General features: G+C 42.2%; 1 protein-coding gene and 1 long non-coding RNA gene across 3 annotated transcripts; one reads left to right on the forward strand and one right to left on the reverse strand.

Moving 5' to 3' along the window:
• Positions 1-1,837: 1,837 nt before the first annotated feature.
• On the reverse strand, positions 1,838-9,232 carry LOC137070646 (uncharacterized). 2 transcript variants are annotated; one of them, XR_010904301.1, is made up of 3 exons: positions 7,272-9,232; positions 5,917-5,996; positions 1,838-4,143 (listed from the first exon to the last, which is right to left on the reverse strand). It is a non-coding gene; the product is annotated as an uncharacterized lncRNA (long non-coding RNA). The 2 variants fall into 2 exon arrangements; XR_010904300.1 differs by having other exon boundaries at positions 5,845-5,996.
• Positions 9,233-11,480: 2,248 nt separating this feature from the next.
• On the forward strand, positions 11,481-18,083 carry LOC137070645 (uncharacterized). Its single transcript, XM_067437955.1, has 2 exons — positions 11,481-14,104; positions 17,264-18,083. The coding sequence occupies exon 1, from the start codon at positions 12,990-12,992 to the stop codon at positions 14,025-14,027; it is 1,038 nt and encodes a 345-aa protein (XP_067294056.1). The 5' UTR covers positions 11,481-12,989; the 3' UTR covers positions 14,028-14,104; positions 17,264-18,083.
• Positions 18,084-18,405: the final 322 nt, after the last annotated feature.

Here is an 18,405-nt window from a genome sequence, read left to right on the forward strand (position 1 = left end):
TCTCTGTCCGCGGCGATAGAGCGACAGGACGAGAGAATTGGAAGCGTGAGGTAAAACTCTGTCCGCGGCGCTTCTAGCACGGCGAGAGCTTCGGCTCGAGTTTGTTTATTCACTCTAGTATTCTCTGTCCGCGGCGATAGAGCGACAGGACGAGAGAATTGGAAGCGTGAGGTAAAACTCTGTCCGCGGCGCTTCTAGCACGGCGAGAGCTTCGGCTCGAGTTTGTTTATTCACTCTAGTATTCTCTGTCCGCGGCGATAGAGCGACAGGACGAGAGAATTGGAAGCGTGAGGTAAAACTCTGTCCGCGGCGCTTCTAGCACGGCGAGAGCTTCGGCTCGAGTTTGTTTATTCACTCTAGTATTCTCTGTCCGCGGCGATAGAGCGACTGAACCAGAGAAGAGGAAGACTGAGGAAAAACTCCGTCTGTCCGCGGCGCCTCCTCAGCGCGACGGTATAGTGACGAGAGCTTCGGCTCGAGTTCGCCTATTCACTCTAGTATTCTCTGTCCGCGGCTGTAGCGCGACGGAATGAGAGAAGAGTGGGAACAACTCTGTGGCAGCGGCGGAAGAAGAGCCGCGGCGGCGGCAGAGTGAAGAGAGCTTCGGCTTGAGTGTGCTCATGTCCTCTAACATTCTCTCTTTCCGCGGCGCTATTCAGCGCGACGGGACGAGAGCAGAGGGAGAGTGAGAAGAGCTCCGTCTTTCCGCGGCGCTTAACGACGCGGCGGAACGAGAGAGTCCTCGAGTAGAACAAGCCTGTAAGCTCTAGAAGTGGCGTTGCAGCGGCAACACACACACAAACACACATAACACTCAACATAGACACAGTTTAAAGGATATATAACGCCGGATGGCGTAGCTGGAACGGCAGAGAAGGCGGAGAGGGAGTCCGTCGTCCTCAGCTGCAGGTTCCGCTGGTGCCTTTTCAACGGCGGTGCTTCTTCCGGAGACCAGCGAAGGTATCGCTGAAGGAGATAAAATCTGACACCTATGGCGAATTAGGGTCTTATATAGCCTCCTGTATGCAAATATAAGCACCTTTTTCGGCGGGCTTCTGGAACGCCCCCCATTGGTTCGTTCCTCTCAGCCGCCTCACCATAGGTTCCTGCAGTTGCCGCAGCCCGGCCAATCAGAGCGCTCCTCGCGCTGGGCTATGGCCGTGCAGCTCACTGCGCTTTACATAGATACCTTTATTAAAAGTTTTGCTTCACATTCTCGAGAAAAGGAGTTTTTCCCATACGTAATACGAGGAACCTCTCTCGAAAGGGAACTACATTTATATTCTTCCTCCAAAGAAAGATATTTCTAGTCAAAAATCAGACAGAGATATCTATAATTAAATTGCAGATATTTTTAAATGAGTTTTGACTAGGAAGAATTCCAATTCAAGATCTCGTATTAAGTTTTGCCTAGACAAAAATCCAATTCAAGATATCTTCAATTATAATTTGACTAGTAATAAATTATTTGCGGATATCTACAAATGTATTTTAGATATCTTTAAAATTGATGAATTAAAGATATCTTAAATGTGATTATGACTAGTCAAAAACCAGTTCAGATATCTCTAATTATAATTTTTACTAGTAATAATTCAGTTAGCGATATCTCTAAGTTAATTATGACTAGTGCAATTGTAATTTGAGATAGCTATCTCTAATTAGAATTATGCCAATCAATTATAGATATCTTTAATTACAATTTCTACTAGTCAAAACTCATTTGAAGATATCTGGAAATATTTTCCAATGGAAGTCAATGGAAGAATGTGACTAGGCAAAATAGCATTATAGATATCTTGAATGTATATGACAATATAATAGAAAAGGCTTTTAATAGAAAAATATATATAATAGAAAAGGCATTTACATTCAAATACACAAAGAGGTACGCTATACAGTCAGGTACATAAATTAAAAGCAATATTTACTCAAGAACAACTGATCATTATTTTTATTGAAGCACAAAATGATATGTCAGTCAGAACATAATGAGACTCAAATGACAGGTTCTTTTCTAATGGTGACTGAGACTATGTGACTCTTTTTGTGTTACACAAAATAAATGCATATGGGTGAGTAGATGGTTTATAAAGAAAGCTTACCCTTGAAAATGTAGGGCAGAAGAATATTGCAGATGAATTGGTTCTTTAGCAACTATTGCAGCCTACTATCAGCAAGTGTAAACTCCTTGGTGAAAAAGGTGACAAAGATGTAACCCACATTTTCAATAGCATAGAGAAAATATTTTTAATTACTTTAAAAAATAAAATGCATATTATGAGCCAAAAAAGAGGTTTAAACCACACTGAAAAGTCATTAAATACCAATGAGAAGGATGCAATACTAGAGAAACTGGAAAATTAAAGTTTGACCATTGGACGAGAAATACTGATCGAGTCCGCAAAGTCCAGCCAATCTCTTGAATTAAATATCAATTGTATATTGACTACAAACACAATTAATAGTTGTTAATGAAATAGGTTTGGCATTGGTAAATTGAGACTGGAAAAAATATAACCAGAACATCGACTCAAACTATGCATGTGCTGTATAATATCGAGTATTATTTTAGCAAAACTAAGCATGGCTGACAGTGGAGAAAATTTCAGTTAAGTCACTGAGAAAATGTATTAGGATTTGTAAACTTGTAGTTTTCTTTTCTCTCACAAACACAACAGTTACATTTGTACTAATCCTACTCTACAAATCACAAATTAATAAAATCGTGGGCTCATTTTTTCCATCAAGGGGGAAAAAAATCATACTCACGATCTCACATCATCTAAAAGGTACAATTTGTCCATGGCTTCACACTTTTGATACATGTGTGCACCAAACGCAGAATAAAGGTACAGTCCCACTACACTTTACATTACATTGACGAGAAACCTTTGTATTAAAGTCAAGTAGATATTTTTTTTTATATTTTGAATATACTGTTTTTAAATTTTGAATTCATGTTTATATAAAGACTGCAGAGCATGAAGTCATATCATGTTTTGTCATGTTTTTATCATTTGTTAATTTGTAGAATAGGACTTGTGCACCACCAGAAAATAATTTGAAAAGGTTTAACTGTTGTGTTCTTTGTAAGAGAAAGAAAAGTTTGCAACTTCTAAAAAAAACTTTTTCTCTGACTTTAAGGGTGCTTTCACACCTGCCTCATTTAGTTCAGTTGAATCGTACTAGAGTTCGTTTCCCTCTTTGGTGCGGTTCGTTTGGTGAAAGCAGCAATCGCACTCTGGTGCGCACCAAAAGCGGACTAAACAAGCGTACCGAGACCACCTTGAAGAGCTGGTCTCGGTGCGCTTTCAAACGAACTCTGGAGGTGGTGAGAACGTAATCCGGCCTCGAACAGAACCAACTGCAAAAGTACTGATAATATTTTGACTAAACCAGCTGACATAGTTAGCTGCGCTGACATTATGTGCATGACATTATTACCTGATAGATCGTTGGAAATATTTTCGGAATGAGCGTGTCAGAGTTAAGAATAATTAATGCACGCCTCTGATTGAAGTGACGAGTGATGTGCGCTCGCCGTCTGCAGTACGTTGTTTTCAAGTCGCATCCGCGCTTCATTATAGAAAGGTATTGTTTGCATACTGTGGTTAATACACAATATGTAGTAGATTATGGCCAGGGACAAAACCTGCCCGCAGTCGTCTTTCTATAGTGTTATAGTTTGCTGGCTTTTCCTCTTCTGTTGAAATTTTCCCACAAAGTAAATTCTGACCAATCCAAAAGCAGTTTAGGTAATACACCATGGCCAATGAGTGATGTGGATGTTGTCACGTGTTTCAACTGGTTCGGACCAAAGCAATCAGTGTGGTGTGAAAAGGAACCAAAAAAGCTGTAAAATGCAACAATGTATTATTTAATTGTTTGGCCTTGGTTCGGACCAAATTAACTGAACAAGAGATGTGAAAGGACCCTAAGTGCACTGATGTGTGACTATTCTTTACAACTACAAATCCCACTGTCACAGGTGTTCAGTTTTTCTATAATAATACCCTCACAGAACAGGGTATTGATCAGCCATCCATGCAAAAGCAGAGGTCAGTGTGGTGGACTGTTGGTACATCTGTCCAGGCCAACATTTGATGTCTTCATGCCTTCAACTGGGGATTCCCAGAGAACCTGTTACAAAAATAGTACAGTTCATACTCATTACAAAGTATTGAATCTGGTTACACAAATTATCATACAAGGTTCAATTTAACTTTAGCTCAATATACAATATTTGCAGCATAATATTGCACAAAAGGCACGGTTTTGTCTTGCACTCTGAATATTCCATTAATTTTAGCAATTTGTGACAAGCAGTGACATTGTCACATTTTCTTCTCTATTTAATTTTTATACAAAATGAATGATTAATGTAAAATATAAATAATTACATAACTAAACTGGAAATCTATCCCTATTAGGGATGTCACAATTCTCAATATAATATTGAACCATTCGGTACGACACCCTTGGATCAGTAGGCGCTTGTGTATTGCATTCATTTCTGTGCATTTTATTTCTCTCTGAATTGGCTCTGTTTTGTGTGCCAATGAGTCTATGCTGATATGAGCAAAATATCCAATCACGATGCACTAAAGTTAGGGGGTGTTTAGCCACGGATGCAATGCTGGTGTCTTAGGCCGGGGACACACTGCAAGCATGTCGTGAGCGTCTCGGCTGCGTGGCGTGTCTGTTTTTATTTCGGCTCCCATGTTAACCGGTTAGCGCTTGCATACTGCCTGCGTCTTCTATTTGAAGCATGCACGCGTTTTCCGCGCGGCTCGGACTGCGCGTGAGCCGCGCGGAAAACGCGTGCATGCTTCAAATAGAAGAGACGCCTATAGACAAAAACTATTCTCATCGCTTCATAAAATTAGTGTAGAACCACTGTAGTGAGATTTTTCATTTTTGGGTGAACTAACCCATTAAATTCATATAACAAGATTATAACAGATAATTCCATTAGATTTTGAAAAATGTAATTCAATTTTGTGGAAAAGTTTTCCTTAATTTAAGTTCGTTCAATAGCTTTGTTTTTGAGTGTATTTTCCAGACTAACAATGTAACATTAAACCTATCAAAATAAATTAAAGGGATAGTTCACCCAAAAATGCAAATGTGATGTTTATCTACTGACCCGCAGGGCATCTGAGATGTCGGTGTGTTTGTTTTTTCAGTAGAACTCAGATGAAGATTTTTAACTCAAATGAAGATTTTTAACTCAACCGTTGCTCGCATAATGCATGTCAATGGGGTGTATTGACATGCATTATACGAGCAATATTAATCCATATTAAACCCTGTGGCTCGTGGCGACACATCGAAACGATCGGTTTCTGTGATAAACACAACTGTATTTGTTATTTTTTTACCTCATATAAGACGAATCTCATTTAGGATGAGTAGGTCAAAATCCCGGCACGAACGTAGATGCCTCATTCGACCGATCCATCGAGGCACTAATAAGGCATATATCTATGATCGCACCGGGTTTTGACCTTCTTAGATGGAACTAATGGCGTTGGGAATACTAGATGAGATTCGTCTGATATGAGGTAAAAAAATAACACAAATACTGTTGTGCTTTTCACAGAAAGTGATCGTTTTGTGTCTTAAGACATCAATGTGTCGCCACGAGCCGCTGTGTTTAATATGGATTCCTAAGTCTTTGTGTTTTTTACTCTCATAGAAATACACCCCATTGACATGCATTATATGAGCAAGAGCTGAGTTAAAAATCTTCATTTGTGTTCTACTGAAGAAATAAACACACCTACATCTCGGAAGCCCAGCAGATAAACAGCACAGTCTAATTTTTTGAGTGAACTATACCTTTAATACAGATTGAAGCCTGTTGTTTTCAGTCTTTTGATCTGGGATACTGGCAGCTATTGGGGATCTCACCATCTTCATACTAATTGTAGATGTCATCAAGGCCTTGTCCTGAAGAATCTCAGCACCAAACGCTGGGCTTTATATCTGATCTGGTAATAAGAGCACAGCAATAACTGTAAGAACTCTAATGATATATCTTTACCCTCTGACACTGTATTGTTATATAATTCAAACATTTTAGAGGCTAATAGTATGAGCAGTGAGTACGCTGAAAAATAACTTAAATGCCTAAAGTTGTTGACCGCCTGAACCACAGTCAGCATTTAAAGTATTTAAGTATTTAGTAAAAGTATTTAATAATTTATCAGTAAAATATACATACAAATAGTGGGGCACTGTAGTATGGTGTCTCAGAAATGTAACTCAAAACCTAGAGACCTAGAGAAAATATATTAATATTAGGGCCGGGACTCGATTAAAAAAATTTATCTAATTAATTCGAGGCTTTGTAATTAATTAATCGAAATTAATCGCATTTTAATTGCATATAAATATTTGACCTGAGAACAATGAGAAGTAATTTTTCACATGGATTTTTAGTATACCATTGAATAATAACTGAATACATAAGCTTAATCAACAAAATATTGTTTATTTATTTCAGTCCAGCAGACCAGTGCAATGTTTGCCATTAAGTGTAGCAAAAGCGTATTTGTGATATTTGAGGCTCGATGTGCTGCGGTGATACGCTAATTCCTTGTTGTATCGCTTGCACACTACCAGGCTCTTGACGACGCTTCCATTCTTTTGTTTTTTAAAACAAAATGTCCCATCCACGGGGCCAAGCAAAGCAGTCTCATCAGCTTCTTCGTTCATGTTCACTCATGCCCTGCATCTCAATCAGCTCCCTAGTTCACTAGTCAGGGCACTGATCAGGACATAAGTCAATGGGCTGACTCCCTGATCAGTGCCCTGACTACTGAACTAGGGAGCTGATTGAGAAGCACCCATGGTTTGTTGTTGTCGTGACTCCGGAGCGAGCGCTACTTGGTGTTCCAGTATAATCGGTCCGTCGAAACTCATTCATTGAAAAACGTTCCGCGGTGCAAAAATAAGTGTGGTAAAAAAAATTTTTTTGCGTAATTAATTAACGCGTTAAAGTCACGTAGTTAATTAATCTTAATTAACGCGTTAAAGTCCTGGCCCTAATTAATATTAATGACCATAACATCCTGTTATCATAATAGTTGATCATAAATACAAACTATAACACATTACATTTGTCACCTTGTCTAATTTTGCTGATTATTTTACCCTAAAGGCTTTTCAGACGGTCTTACTGTAACAACATGGAGTTAATGTTTTTAAAATGTACAGACCCCCAACTTTTAAACAGTAGTATAATTTTTTGAGGTTTTGCTTACCAGTCATCTAGTTTTTAGCCTGAGATTTTCTTCAACAGGAGTGCAGGCCATCAGCATGGAAGAATCTAGGAACATAAACAATTTATCACAGAGCCTATATAATGTCAGGCTTATTAGAAGGAAACAAGCTAGAGCAGAGGTGAAACGCAGATAAGAGAAAGTAGAATATGCAGAGTATGCATACAATAATTTCTTAACATAATTTGTTTTAGGCTTACTTCATTTTACATTGCTCAGTGTTACTTACGTGTGGTTGTCAGAACCTTGCAAACTGTAATAAAAAATAATTTTGCAAAAGAAAATAACATGCATGGTGATGTAGGTAAAATATTTTGTATGGTAACACTTTGGTATGGGAAACATGCACTTAACTTTTGCCTCATATAATAATTTACTGCTTAATAGATAGTAAGGTAGTTGTTGTAGCGTTTACGTTTAGTTAGATATCAGGAAGAATTTAGGGATGTTGTAGTATAAGGTCATGCATTAATATGTGCTTAATAATACTAATAAACAGCAAATGTGCAAGCTAAGAATTGTTCACCTTACTAAAGTGTTACCTTTTGTAGAAAAAATACGAATGTATTTTGTACGGAACAGTTTTATATTATTTGTGTAATGTTTATGGACTAAACTTACCTGAAAGCAGCGAAAATAACAGGAGTGTGTCCGTTACTGTGCTGTTGCTGGCTTGCTGCAAACCCCGGCCCGTTTCCATGGTAACTTCCAGTGTTTGAATGTTCAACGCGCACGCCCGTCAAAGTCACGCAGCAGCATTACGTAAATAAACACGTACATTACCAATTTAATGAACAGTCAGTTTATTTATCAGATGATGACAAATGTTCAGACAGTTTGGCAACTCAAAAAACTTTGGCACAAGAGTATCCACCATTTCTGACTAAAAACTGTGAGGAATTCTTGGAGTGAAAACTGCGATTACAAACTGCCTGTTTTTTTTTCTGATTTCCTCAAGTGAAAATTTACCTAAAACCCACAGATGGCGTCGCGTCGCTTCGTCTTCTCTCGGGTTGGTGGCAAAGAGATGAATGGGCATCATGAGCAAACAACAGATAAACACAGCATCGGCCTCCAGTATATTGGGCCGACCCAAGACGATGAGCTGGAAATAAAGCGATATTCGCGTATGCCTGGCCGATACTTATTCGATGTTATGATTTGGAGGCCGACGTCCGCTCTGGGGCCGACGTCGGCCAGACGTATGTGTGCTATCTGGGTAATATGACTAGTCAAAATAACATTGTAGATATCTTCAATCCATATTATGACTAGTCACGTACATATCTTAATTGCAATAACGACTAGTCAAAATTGCAGAGGAGATATCTGGAACTGGAATTATGACTAGTCAAAACTGATTTATGACTAGTGTGCGAAGGTGTATTTAATGCTAACTCGGCTTGCCATACAGCACATGGAATAGTGCTGTATTGATGATCAGTCAATACAAGTACACGTTAAGAAACGAGTCAAGCGGGACAATATAGAGCCTTTATTATGTTTAAGACACAAAAAAAAAATATTAAGTAATATTAAAATGTAGTTTATTTTCTTGCTTTCACAGCTGCTTGACACATCGTCAACAATAATCGACGTTAAACCATAACCTTTTAATTACTCAAACTAGTTCCATTGCTTGGCAACTATGGGAAACAACTTCAGTGCCAGTGAAGCACCTACGTGCTTACAGATAAGGAGACATTAGTAAGTATGTGTTCACTACATTTGTAATGTTATACTATTCATTCAAGTTGAAAAATTGGATAGAATACATTAATAGTGCATGCATACCCCCTCTAAACGTGAGAATTACACGACAGAAAGAAAAACAAATAAATACCCGGATGTAAGTCATCACGTAACGTGATCATAATTAAATTGATAAAGTTAGTTTAATGAGGTGGGGAGAAAACTGAATTATTACTACACATAATTAATACACTCAAATTTGAAAATTGCACGTTTTTCCAGCTGTGGAAATTCTGGGGAAATAGCCATCAATGCCCATAAATTATTTAAAAAAATAAAAAAATAAAATAAAAACTCCCGCTTGCGGCCAGGCCTAGCTTCCTCTTCGGACTTCATCAAGAAGGTAAATAAGGTATGTTGACAACAATCTGTATATATATATATATATATATATATATATATATATATATATATATATATATATATATATATATATATATATATATATATGATGTTACATTCATATTTTCAAATGTAAACACTTTTATGTAAAGGCGCGGGCTAAGTTAGATCAGTTCTTCCATTTAAGAGGCACAGAACCATTATTTGTTAAAAACAGCAAAACAAATGCTCATGGCAAATTCAAGCCACTTTGAAATTAAAGTAAAAATAATTGTAATAGTAATGCAGTCAGACAGTAACACAGGGTTGCCAACTTTTATGTTCAAGTTGGAGTGAGAATTTTTTTTTGGGGGGGGGGGGGGGGTCCTATTTCAAACTTAATTTAGTATCAATTCATATGTAGTATATACATAATAAGGAAAATTAGTTTGTTTTAGCACTATTGTAAACGTTACTATTTGAAACGGTCAAATTATATGTGCTCGCATTCATTAATATTCACTTGTGCGTGCTTATATAAGTATCATTATTCACTAAAAATATAAAATTATATTAATTTCACATTTGAAGAAATCTAGTTTTTGATCATATCTAAATATTTATTCAATTGCAAGACTGTTTTTGAGCAACTAGATTAGATATATGAGCTATTTATTAAAGAGCCATAAGGCACCTACTGGGTAATGGCATTACAAATTAACATTATTATTTTTTAAGCAACAAAATGACTCTAATTTACCTCTTTGAATTAGAATTCTCTATTTTAACCTTAATTACTACACAAATTGAAATATAAATAATAAAAATATTAGAAGAAATATATTTTAAGTGGTCATTCATTGACTATAATTATTGCACAAGTAGGCTAGTATTTAGTAGCCTACCAAAGATCTCTTCAAAATATTCAATAAACATTATTGAGCTAAAATATAGAACACTTATTTGATTGAAAAATAGTTACGGTGTATGGTCGCATTTGACCATCAATGAGTATTAGTTTGACCAATTAGTAAGGAATACCTGAGGGCTAAATACAAGAATAAAATTAATGTCAACAATGTTGCATCTCTATCACTCTCCATAATAAAACCATCCAATGAATATGGCTGACTTAATAATCAATGCACACTAAGCTGTACTGTTTAACAAAACGTGCTGCAAACACCTGTAGAGTGAAACTGTTGTGTACTTTGTTGTGTGTTAAGCCATTCAAATGCATTCACCGCGCTAATTATTGAGCGCTTCATGTAGTGACTGCGCGCGCCGCCGGTAGATGAGACTCCACTACGCTTTTCAACGCCTCTGACTTTAATTAGCGCCAAAACGCTATTTATTGTTTGAATTTCGCATTGAAACTTAATAATAATCATGATAAAATCTATAGGCCTAGCTCTGATTAATATAAAAAGCAGGTTTGCCAATTTGGCGTGAGATTTATGGCAAGCCGAATGGGTCAGAATTACGCTATAGATGAATCGCGTTTACAGTTTAAAACAGTATTTGCGCCGCAAAATACGCCGTTGTGATTACAAACATAGATATCCATAATAAAGGCTAGATGTCTCGTGCGCGCTGTTGGCCAATGGAGTCGCCGTCCGCAACTTGCAGCCATCTTGTCACAGGCAGCTCGCTCACTCGTAACAGTGTGTTTTAATGGTGCATGTACTTTTAAATAGCCATAACTTGCTCAATTTTCAACCGATTTCCAAACTGTTTCGTTTGTTATAAACTTCAGAGATGTAGTTATGATACATATTTATGAATAATTATAACCATGGACTTTAATATGAAAGTAACATTGAACAGAACAGACAGGTGCAATAAAAAAGGTATTTATGTTAAATCAATATATAGGCTACTAAAACTGTGTACCGAATGGCAACATGAGAAATTAATTTATATTATATATATATATATATATATATATATATATATATATATATATATATATATATATATATATATATATATACACACACATACACACATATATATATATATATACACACACACACACACACCTATATAAAACCTATATAAATGAACAGCTTGATTGTGGTCTCAGCCTTGATAAAGTGCACGTAAGTTATAGCCGTGATACACAAGCTGCACGATTAAGTCGTTTATCTAAACGAAAAGCTGCAATTTCAACGTGTTAAAGCATCCAGATTAGCCATGTTAATAACGTTTGTAAGAAACCAAACCATTTGTAAATCCGTCAAGGTTTTAGCGAGATAAGAGTATTTATGTTCGTACAGATCACTCACCTTAAATCAGGTTCCACAGAGCCCGACAGAAAGCTTGCCTGTGACAAGATGGCCGCCGGTGATGACGATGGTGACTCCGCCGTAAGACATCTAGCCTTTATTATGGATATCTATGATTACAAACGCCGTAAAAAACGCGCGAAATACATCAAGGACGCGGCGTTTTAGTGTGTCTGAAAAGCGCCGCTTTTTACGCCGATCAGCTTGCCATATGACGGCGGGGAAAAAAATGCATAGAGCGCGCGTTACTTACGGCGTTTTGCTTGTAGTATAATGAGCCACACCCAGCGATTTTCACAGCCAGTCATTTTAAACTGTTCTCAGCCAATCCATGATAAGTCAGACCAGACAAGTTCAGCACGGATCATTTTAGCCAAAGGAGTGCCTTTGATAGGGTATTTTCTTCTACAATAGCCTATAACTCTTTGGATATTTTCATATTTAGCCTACTAACATTAAACATATTAAAAGATCACAACTCGTTAACATATAGGCTACTTTAATGTAGCCTAACTTTTGCTGAGATTTCATATTCAGCAATTATCCTACCCCCTAGGCCTATTCAACTTGTACACACTTTTCACGTTAGAATAGCCTAAATAACTGGATGTTTTGTTTCCAAAAAGAGAAATCGTCCCAGATAGTGTTTACAAGCGGTGCAGCAGTCGATATAGTGTCTGACTCCATGGCCTACCGAAATGATCGCCGGTTCGTGCCCCGCTCTTTACAGGTCTGGTTTGAAAGAGTTTAGCCCATTTGCTAAATAAGATATAGGCTATTTTAGTTGACCCTCACTCTAGAAATAATCCTTTAAAATGAATGATATTCAGAACAGAACAAGAATGAAATATATATAGCCTAGCTATATGTGTGTGTGTTAAGCCAAAACGAATTTGTTTAAAGCAGAAATGAAACAGAAACGCGAGTGTGGCAAGGGGGGCGTGGTTCAGCGAGGTCTGCAGCGGGAGAGAGAGCCGCGGGACGAGCGGTAAGTGAGTGGGTTGGACGCAGATTAATAACACCTGTCTCTTGTTCCAGTAATGAGCGCGGAGAGGGTATAAAACCTAGGTGGAACCAGAGACCAGGGAGAGACGGACGGTTGATGCGCAAACCCCAGAGACTGAGTAACCGGAACCCGGAAGTGCCGACCCGGAAGTGATCGTTGTGACATTGAGAAAGAGAAACTATACACCACTGAGTGTGTTTTGACAGTGAATGAGAATAAATAAAGAAAGCATCAACCGTCCAGCCGACCCCCGTGTCCTCTTCCTTCCTCCTATTAACGAACTTTGCTACACTGGTGCCGAAACCCGGGAGGAAGTAGGACAGCGCCGCCGCCATGCAGACGCCCTCCGCCACGCCATTTGCGGACATTATAACATCCCTCGCGGTCCTCCATCAGGACCAACATCAAGCCATGCTGGACCTTCGGGCAGACCAGGAGCGCCGCTTCGAGGCCATTGTCCGAGGCCAGCAAGAGGACCGCGAGAAGTTCCGGAGCTGGATCGACCGGGAGGTTCGCACCGAAGCCGCCGGGCTCGCCAGCGCACCGGTCCACGTGCCCCTGCACAAAATGGGGCCACAGGATGACCCGGAGGCCTTTATTGACCTCTTTCAAAAGGCCGCGGAGGCCTGCGGGTGGCCCCGGGCACAGTGGCCGGTGCGCCTGATACCACTACTGACAGGAGAGGCCCAGGCGGCTGCACAACAGCTACCGGTGGCGAACCTCCTGGAGTACGATGACCTGAAGAAGGCCATCCTCCAGCGGGTCGGCCACTCCCCGGAGCAACACCGACAGAGGTTCCGCTCCCTGGAGTGGGGGGAGGCTGGCCGACCCTTCGCGATGGCCCAACAGCTCCGGGACTCATGCCGCAGATGGCTCCTGGCCGGCGGAAGCGACGTGGACCACATCGTCGATCTGGTGGTACTGGAGCAGTTCATCGCTCGGCTCCCAAGGAGAACTGCTGAGTGGGTCCAGTGCCACCGGCCCACGTCGCTGGAGACGGCCATCCACCTGGCGGAGGACCACCTGGTGGCGTGCCCGGGGGTCGGCGCACCCCTTTTAACCTCTCGCTCTCTCTCTCCCCCCTCTGTGTCTCCCTCTCCTCCTATCCCTCTCCCTAGGTCCCGCCCTCCGGGCCCTCCTCGGATTCCCCCCAGAGGCCGGGGGGGATGGGCCCTGGACCGCTCGGGAGTTCGCGGGCTCCGCCCAGGGGGGCGGGGCTGCTGGGAATGGGGGGTGATAATGGCTCTGGTTCCACGCCCTCCCCGCGCTCATTGTCCAACCCACTCCCCGCCGCAGGGGCGGCGGGTAGGCCTGGGCTGGCCTGCTGGCGGTGCGGTGATCCGGATCATTTTGTGGACCGATGTCCGATGATGGACATCGGGACAATGATCCGGATCCCGGACGTCCAGCGGACCACCCCCGATCAAGCAGGAGAGTACCAAATTCCTGTAAGTATCAAGGGGGGTACATATCAGGCCTTGGTGGATTCAGGATGTAACCAAACCTCGATCCATCAAAGCCTGATGCAGCCTGGGGCATTGGATACAAGCCGCATGGTTAAGGTGCGGTGTGTAACGATACAATTTCGGGGGCAAAAGCATAGTATAGAGGTGGCGGTTAGTCCACACCTCCGGCATCCGCTAATTCTGGGGACGAATTGTCCCGCCTTTACGGCTTTATTGGGATCGTTGTGTGCGGATGCCGCTTGGGGGAAAAAGGCAAGGAAGGGGGCGGTGCGAGTACAGCTTGGGGAGACTGAACCGGGACCCTCGGAGACAACTCCAGAGGAACCGAGCGGGATTGAGAGACTAATTCTCTCGGACCGCGATGACTTTCCTCTGGAGCAGTCCCAGGATGAAACCCTTAAGAACGCTTTCCAGCAGGTCCGATCGATCGACGGACAGTCTCTCCAACCTGCCTTGCCCGTCTCCTATCCTTATTTTGCCATAATAAAGGATCGGTTGTATCGAGTGACCCAAGACACTCAGACAAAGGTAGATACAACCCAGTTGTTAGTACCAAAGAGCCGCCGGGAAATGCTTTTCCAGGCGGCTCACTCTAACCCGATGGCGGGCCACCTGGGACAGGCGGCCACGCTGAATCGTTTAATGACCCGATTTTTTTGGCCAGGCATTCATGACAATGTGCGCAGGTGGTGCGCGTCTTGTCCTGAATGTCAGTTGGTGAACCCACTGGCCGCCCCAAAAGCGCCATTGCGCCCCCTTCCATTAATGCAGGTCCCCTTCGAGAGAATTGCGATGGACCTCATCGGGCCATTAGAGCGATCCGCACGCGGACATCGTTTTGCGCTAGTTATCGTGGACTACGCAACACGATATCCGGAAGCAGTGGCTCTCCGCAACATCTCTGCGAAGAGTGTTGCGGACGCACTGTTTCGTTTAATCTCCCGAGTGGGGATTCCGAAGGAAATCCTCACTGATCAAGGCACGGCGTTTATGTCACGCACGTTAAGCGAATTGTACGGATTATTGGGCATTAAATCCATTCGAACAAGCGTCTATCACCCACAAACAGACGGCTTGGTCGAACGATTTAATCGCACTCTTAAATCCATGATCCGTAAATTCGTACAGGAAGACGGCAAAAATTGGGATCGGTGGTTAGAACCCCTCTTATTTGCTGTGCGGGAGGTCCCGCAAGCCTCCACGGGGTTTTCCCCCTTCGAGCTTCTCTACGGACGGCAGCCCCGGAAGAAACTTGGGAGGAGGGGCTGTCTTTGGCCAAGAACGAAATTCAGTATGTGCTGGACTTGCGAACAAAACTCCACACCTTGGGGCGGCTATCGAGGGAGAATTTGTTGCAAGCCCAGGACCGCCAGAGCCGGTCATATAACAGGGGTACAAAACTACGCAAATTCACACCAGGAGAGAAAGTGCTCGTTCTACTCCCTACGTCGAGCTCAAAATTAATGTCAAAGTGGCAGGGGCCGTTTGAGGTCGCACGACAGGTAGGAGAGCTCGATTATGAAGTGATACGATCCGATAGGAACGGGGCACGTCAAATATACCACCTCAACCTGCTAAAAAAATGGAATGAGGTGGAATCAGTGTTGTTGGCAACGGTGATCGGGGGAGAGGATGATCTCGGGCCAGAGGCGAGTATTAAAACACAATCAGTCGCGCTGGCCCCTGGGGGAGATCACCTCTCACCGTTCCAACTCACTGATTTATCAAAATTACAGGCGGAGTTCGCGGACGTGTTCTCGCCCCTACCGGGACGTACCGATTTGATTCAGCACCATATCGAGACCGAGCCGGGCGTGGTAGTTCGCAGCCGGCCGTATCGTCTGCCTGAACACAAGAAAAAGGTAGTTCAGGAGGAATTAGGCGCAATGCTCGACATGGGAGTAATCGAGGAGTCCAACAGTGACTGGGCGAGCCCGATAGTCTTGGTCCCCAAGACAGACGGCTCGGTCAGGTTCTGTGTGGACTACCGCAAGGTGAACGCTGTGTCGAAATTCGACGCATATCCAATGCCGCGGGTTGACGAGTTGCTTGATCGGTTGGGCACGGCTCGATTTTATTCGACGCTGGACTTAACAAAGGGCTATTGGCAGATCCCCTTGTCTCCATTGTCCAAAGAAAAGACAGCTTTCACCACGCCGTTTGGATTGCACCAGTTTGTCACGCTTCCTTTCGGGTTGTTCGGGGCGCCCGCTACCTTTCAGCGCCTCATGGACAGGATTTTGCGTCCCCATGCCGCATATGCTGCTGCCTATCTGGATGATATCGTGATTTACAGTCACGATTGGCAGCGGCATATGCAGCATGTCAGGGCGGTCTTGAGGTCGCTGAGGGGAGCGGGGCTTACGGCCAACCCGAAGAAGTGTGCGATTGGGCGGGTGGAAGTAAGGTATCTGGGCTTCCACTTGGGTCATGGACAGGTGCGTCCCCAAATTGATAAGACCGCAGCAATTGCAACCTGTCCGAGACCCAAGACCAAAAAGGAGGTTAGGCAGTTCTTGGGGCTGGCGGGATATTATAGACGGTTCATACCAAATTATTCTGACCTCACCAGCCCTTTGACTGACCTGACTAGAAAGGGGCTACCAGATACGGTCCAGTGGACGGAGCCGTATCAACAGGCTTTTACCCGAGTGAAGGCTGCTCTATGTGGCGGGCCGCTTTTACACTCCCCTGACTTTTCTCTCCCTTTCTTGTTGCAGACTGACGCGTCGGACAGGGGGCTGGGCGCAGTCCTGGCCCAGGAGGTGGAGGGGGGAGAGCGGCCGGTGCTGTACATTAGCCGTAAGCTCTCCAAGAGGGAAGCTAAGTACAGCACCATAGAGAAGGAGTGTCTGGCCATCAGGTGGGCCGTTCTCACCCTCCGCTACTACCTCCTGGGGCGGGAGTTCACCCTCTGTTCGGACCACGCTCCTCTCCAATGGCTCCACCGCATGAAGGATACCAACGCGCGGATCACCCGTTGGTATCTAGCCGGACGGCTCCCCGGCCTGAGTCGGGCGGTGGGGGTATGTGGCAAGGGGGGCGTGGTTCTGCGAGGTCTGCAGCGGGAGAGAGAGCCGCGGGACGAGCGGTAAGTGAGTGGGTTGGACGCAGATTAATAACACCTGTCTCTTGTTCCAGTAATGAGCGCGGAGAGGGTATAAAACCTAGGTGGAACCAGAGACCAGGGAGAGAGAGAGACGGACGGTTGATGCGCAAACCCCAGAGACTGAGTAACCGGAACCCGGAAGTGCCGACCCTGAAGTGATCGTTGTGACATTGAGAAAGAGAAACTATACACCACTGAGTGTGTTTTGACAGTGAATGAGAATAAATAAAGAAAGCATCAACCGTCTAGCCGACCCCCGTGTCCTCTTCCTTCCTCCTATTAACGAACTTTGCTACAGCGAGTTATAGCCTCTCTCATTTGTCACAAATCCAAAGTTTCCATATTCAAGATGTAGGCTATTTGTATTTTAAAAACTATTTATTATTTACAAGTTTTGTTCTTCGTGTTCCAATACTAGACGGCAAGACGACAACAAACATGCGCAAAAAGCTTGGAATGTGAACGGGACCGTACACGGACTATTTCAAAATAGCATAACTTTTAATGCATTTTGTTGACTTTATTTTATTTTGACAATGAACAGGCATTTCTTATACACTACACTGGCTAAACACGGCACATTTCCATCCAGATCCTATAGAGAAATACAATACAATGCAAATTTGTGACGAAGGCGGATATAAATATGATCGTTTGGATCGTTTATCCAAAATAAACGACTTGATAATGGTCCATCGTTTGTGAGTATAGAAGTTTTGTGTTCCACTTTATCAGCTTCTGACTTAAGAAATGTGTGCCATTATTCTTAAAAGTAATGTAAATGGTGTTTGCAACAATAGCTGTTTATTAAACAGCCTGAGTGTGACTGAGGCTCCCTGTCAATTAATAATTCGTGAATATTTGATGTGGATCTTTTGCATGAAGTGTTATAGGCCTAGTTAACAAAAAAAAAAAAAAATATATATATATATATATATATATATATATATATATATATATATATATTCAAAACATGTATGCTGATCGAAATAAACCTGAAAAAAGTAAAATATAAATATTAGCCTTGTTGAACCGAAACTTAAACCGAAAATTAGAAATGTTTCCTTTTGTCATTAACGGAACTATTTTTATCCATTTATCCATTTATTAACCGATCATTATCCATTTATTAACCGACAAGATTATTTTTAATTAGAATTAAATAAGAATCGAT

Source organism: Pseudorasbora parva, chromosome 3, assembly GCF_024679245.1.
Source record: "Pseudorasbora parva isolate DD20220531a chromosome 3, ASM2467924v1, whole genome shotgun sequence".
Lineage (NCBI taxonomy): Eukaryota > Metazoa > Chordata > Actinopteri > Cypriniformes > Gobionidae > Pseudorasbora > Pseudorasbora parva.

Excerpts from the sequence above, each read along its gene's own strand:
- LOC137070645 (XM_067437955.1), top strand. The coding sequence starts at position 12,990 with ATGCAGACGCCCTCCGCCACGCCATTTGCGGACATTATAACATCCCTC.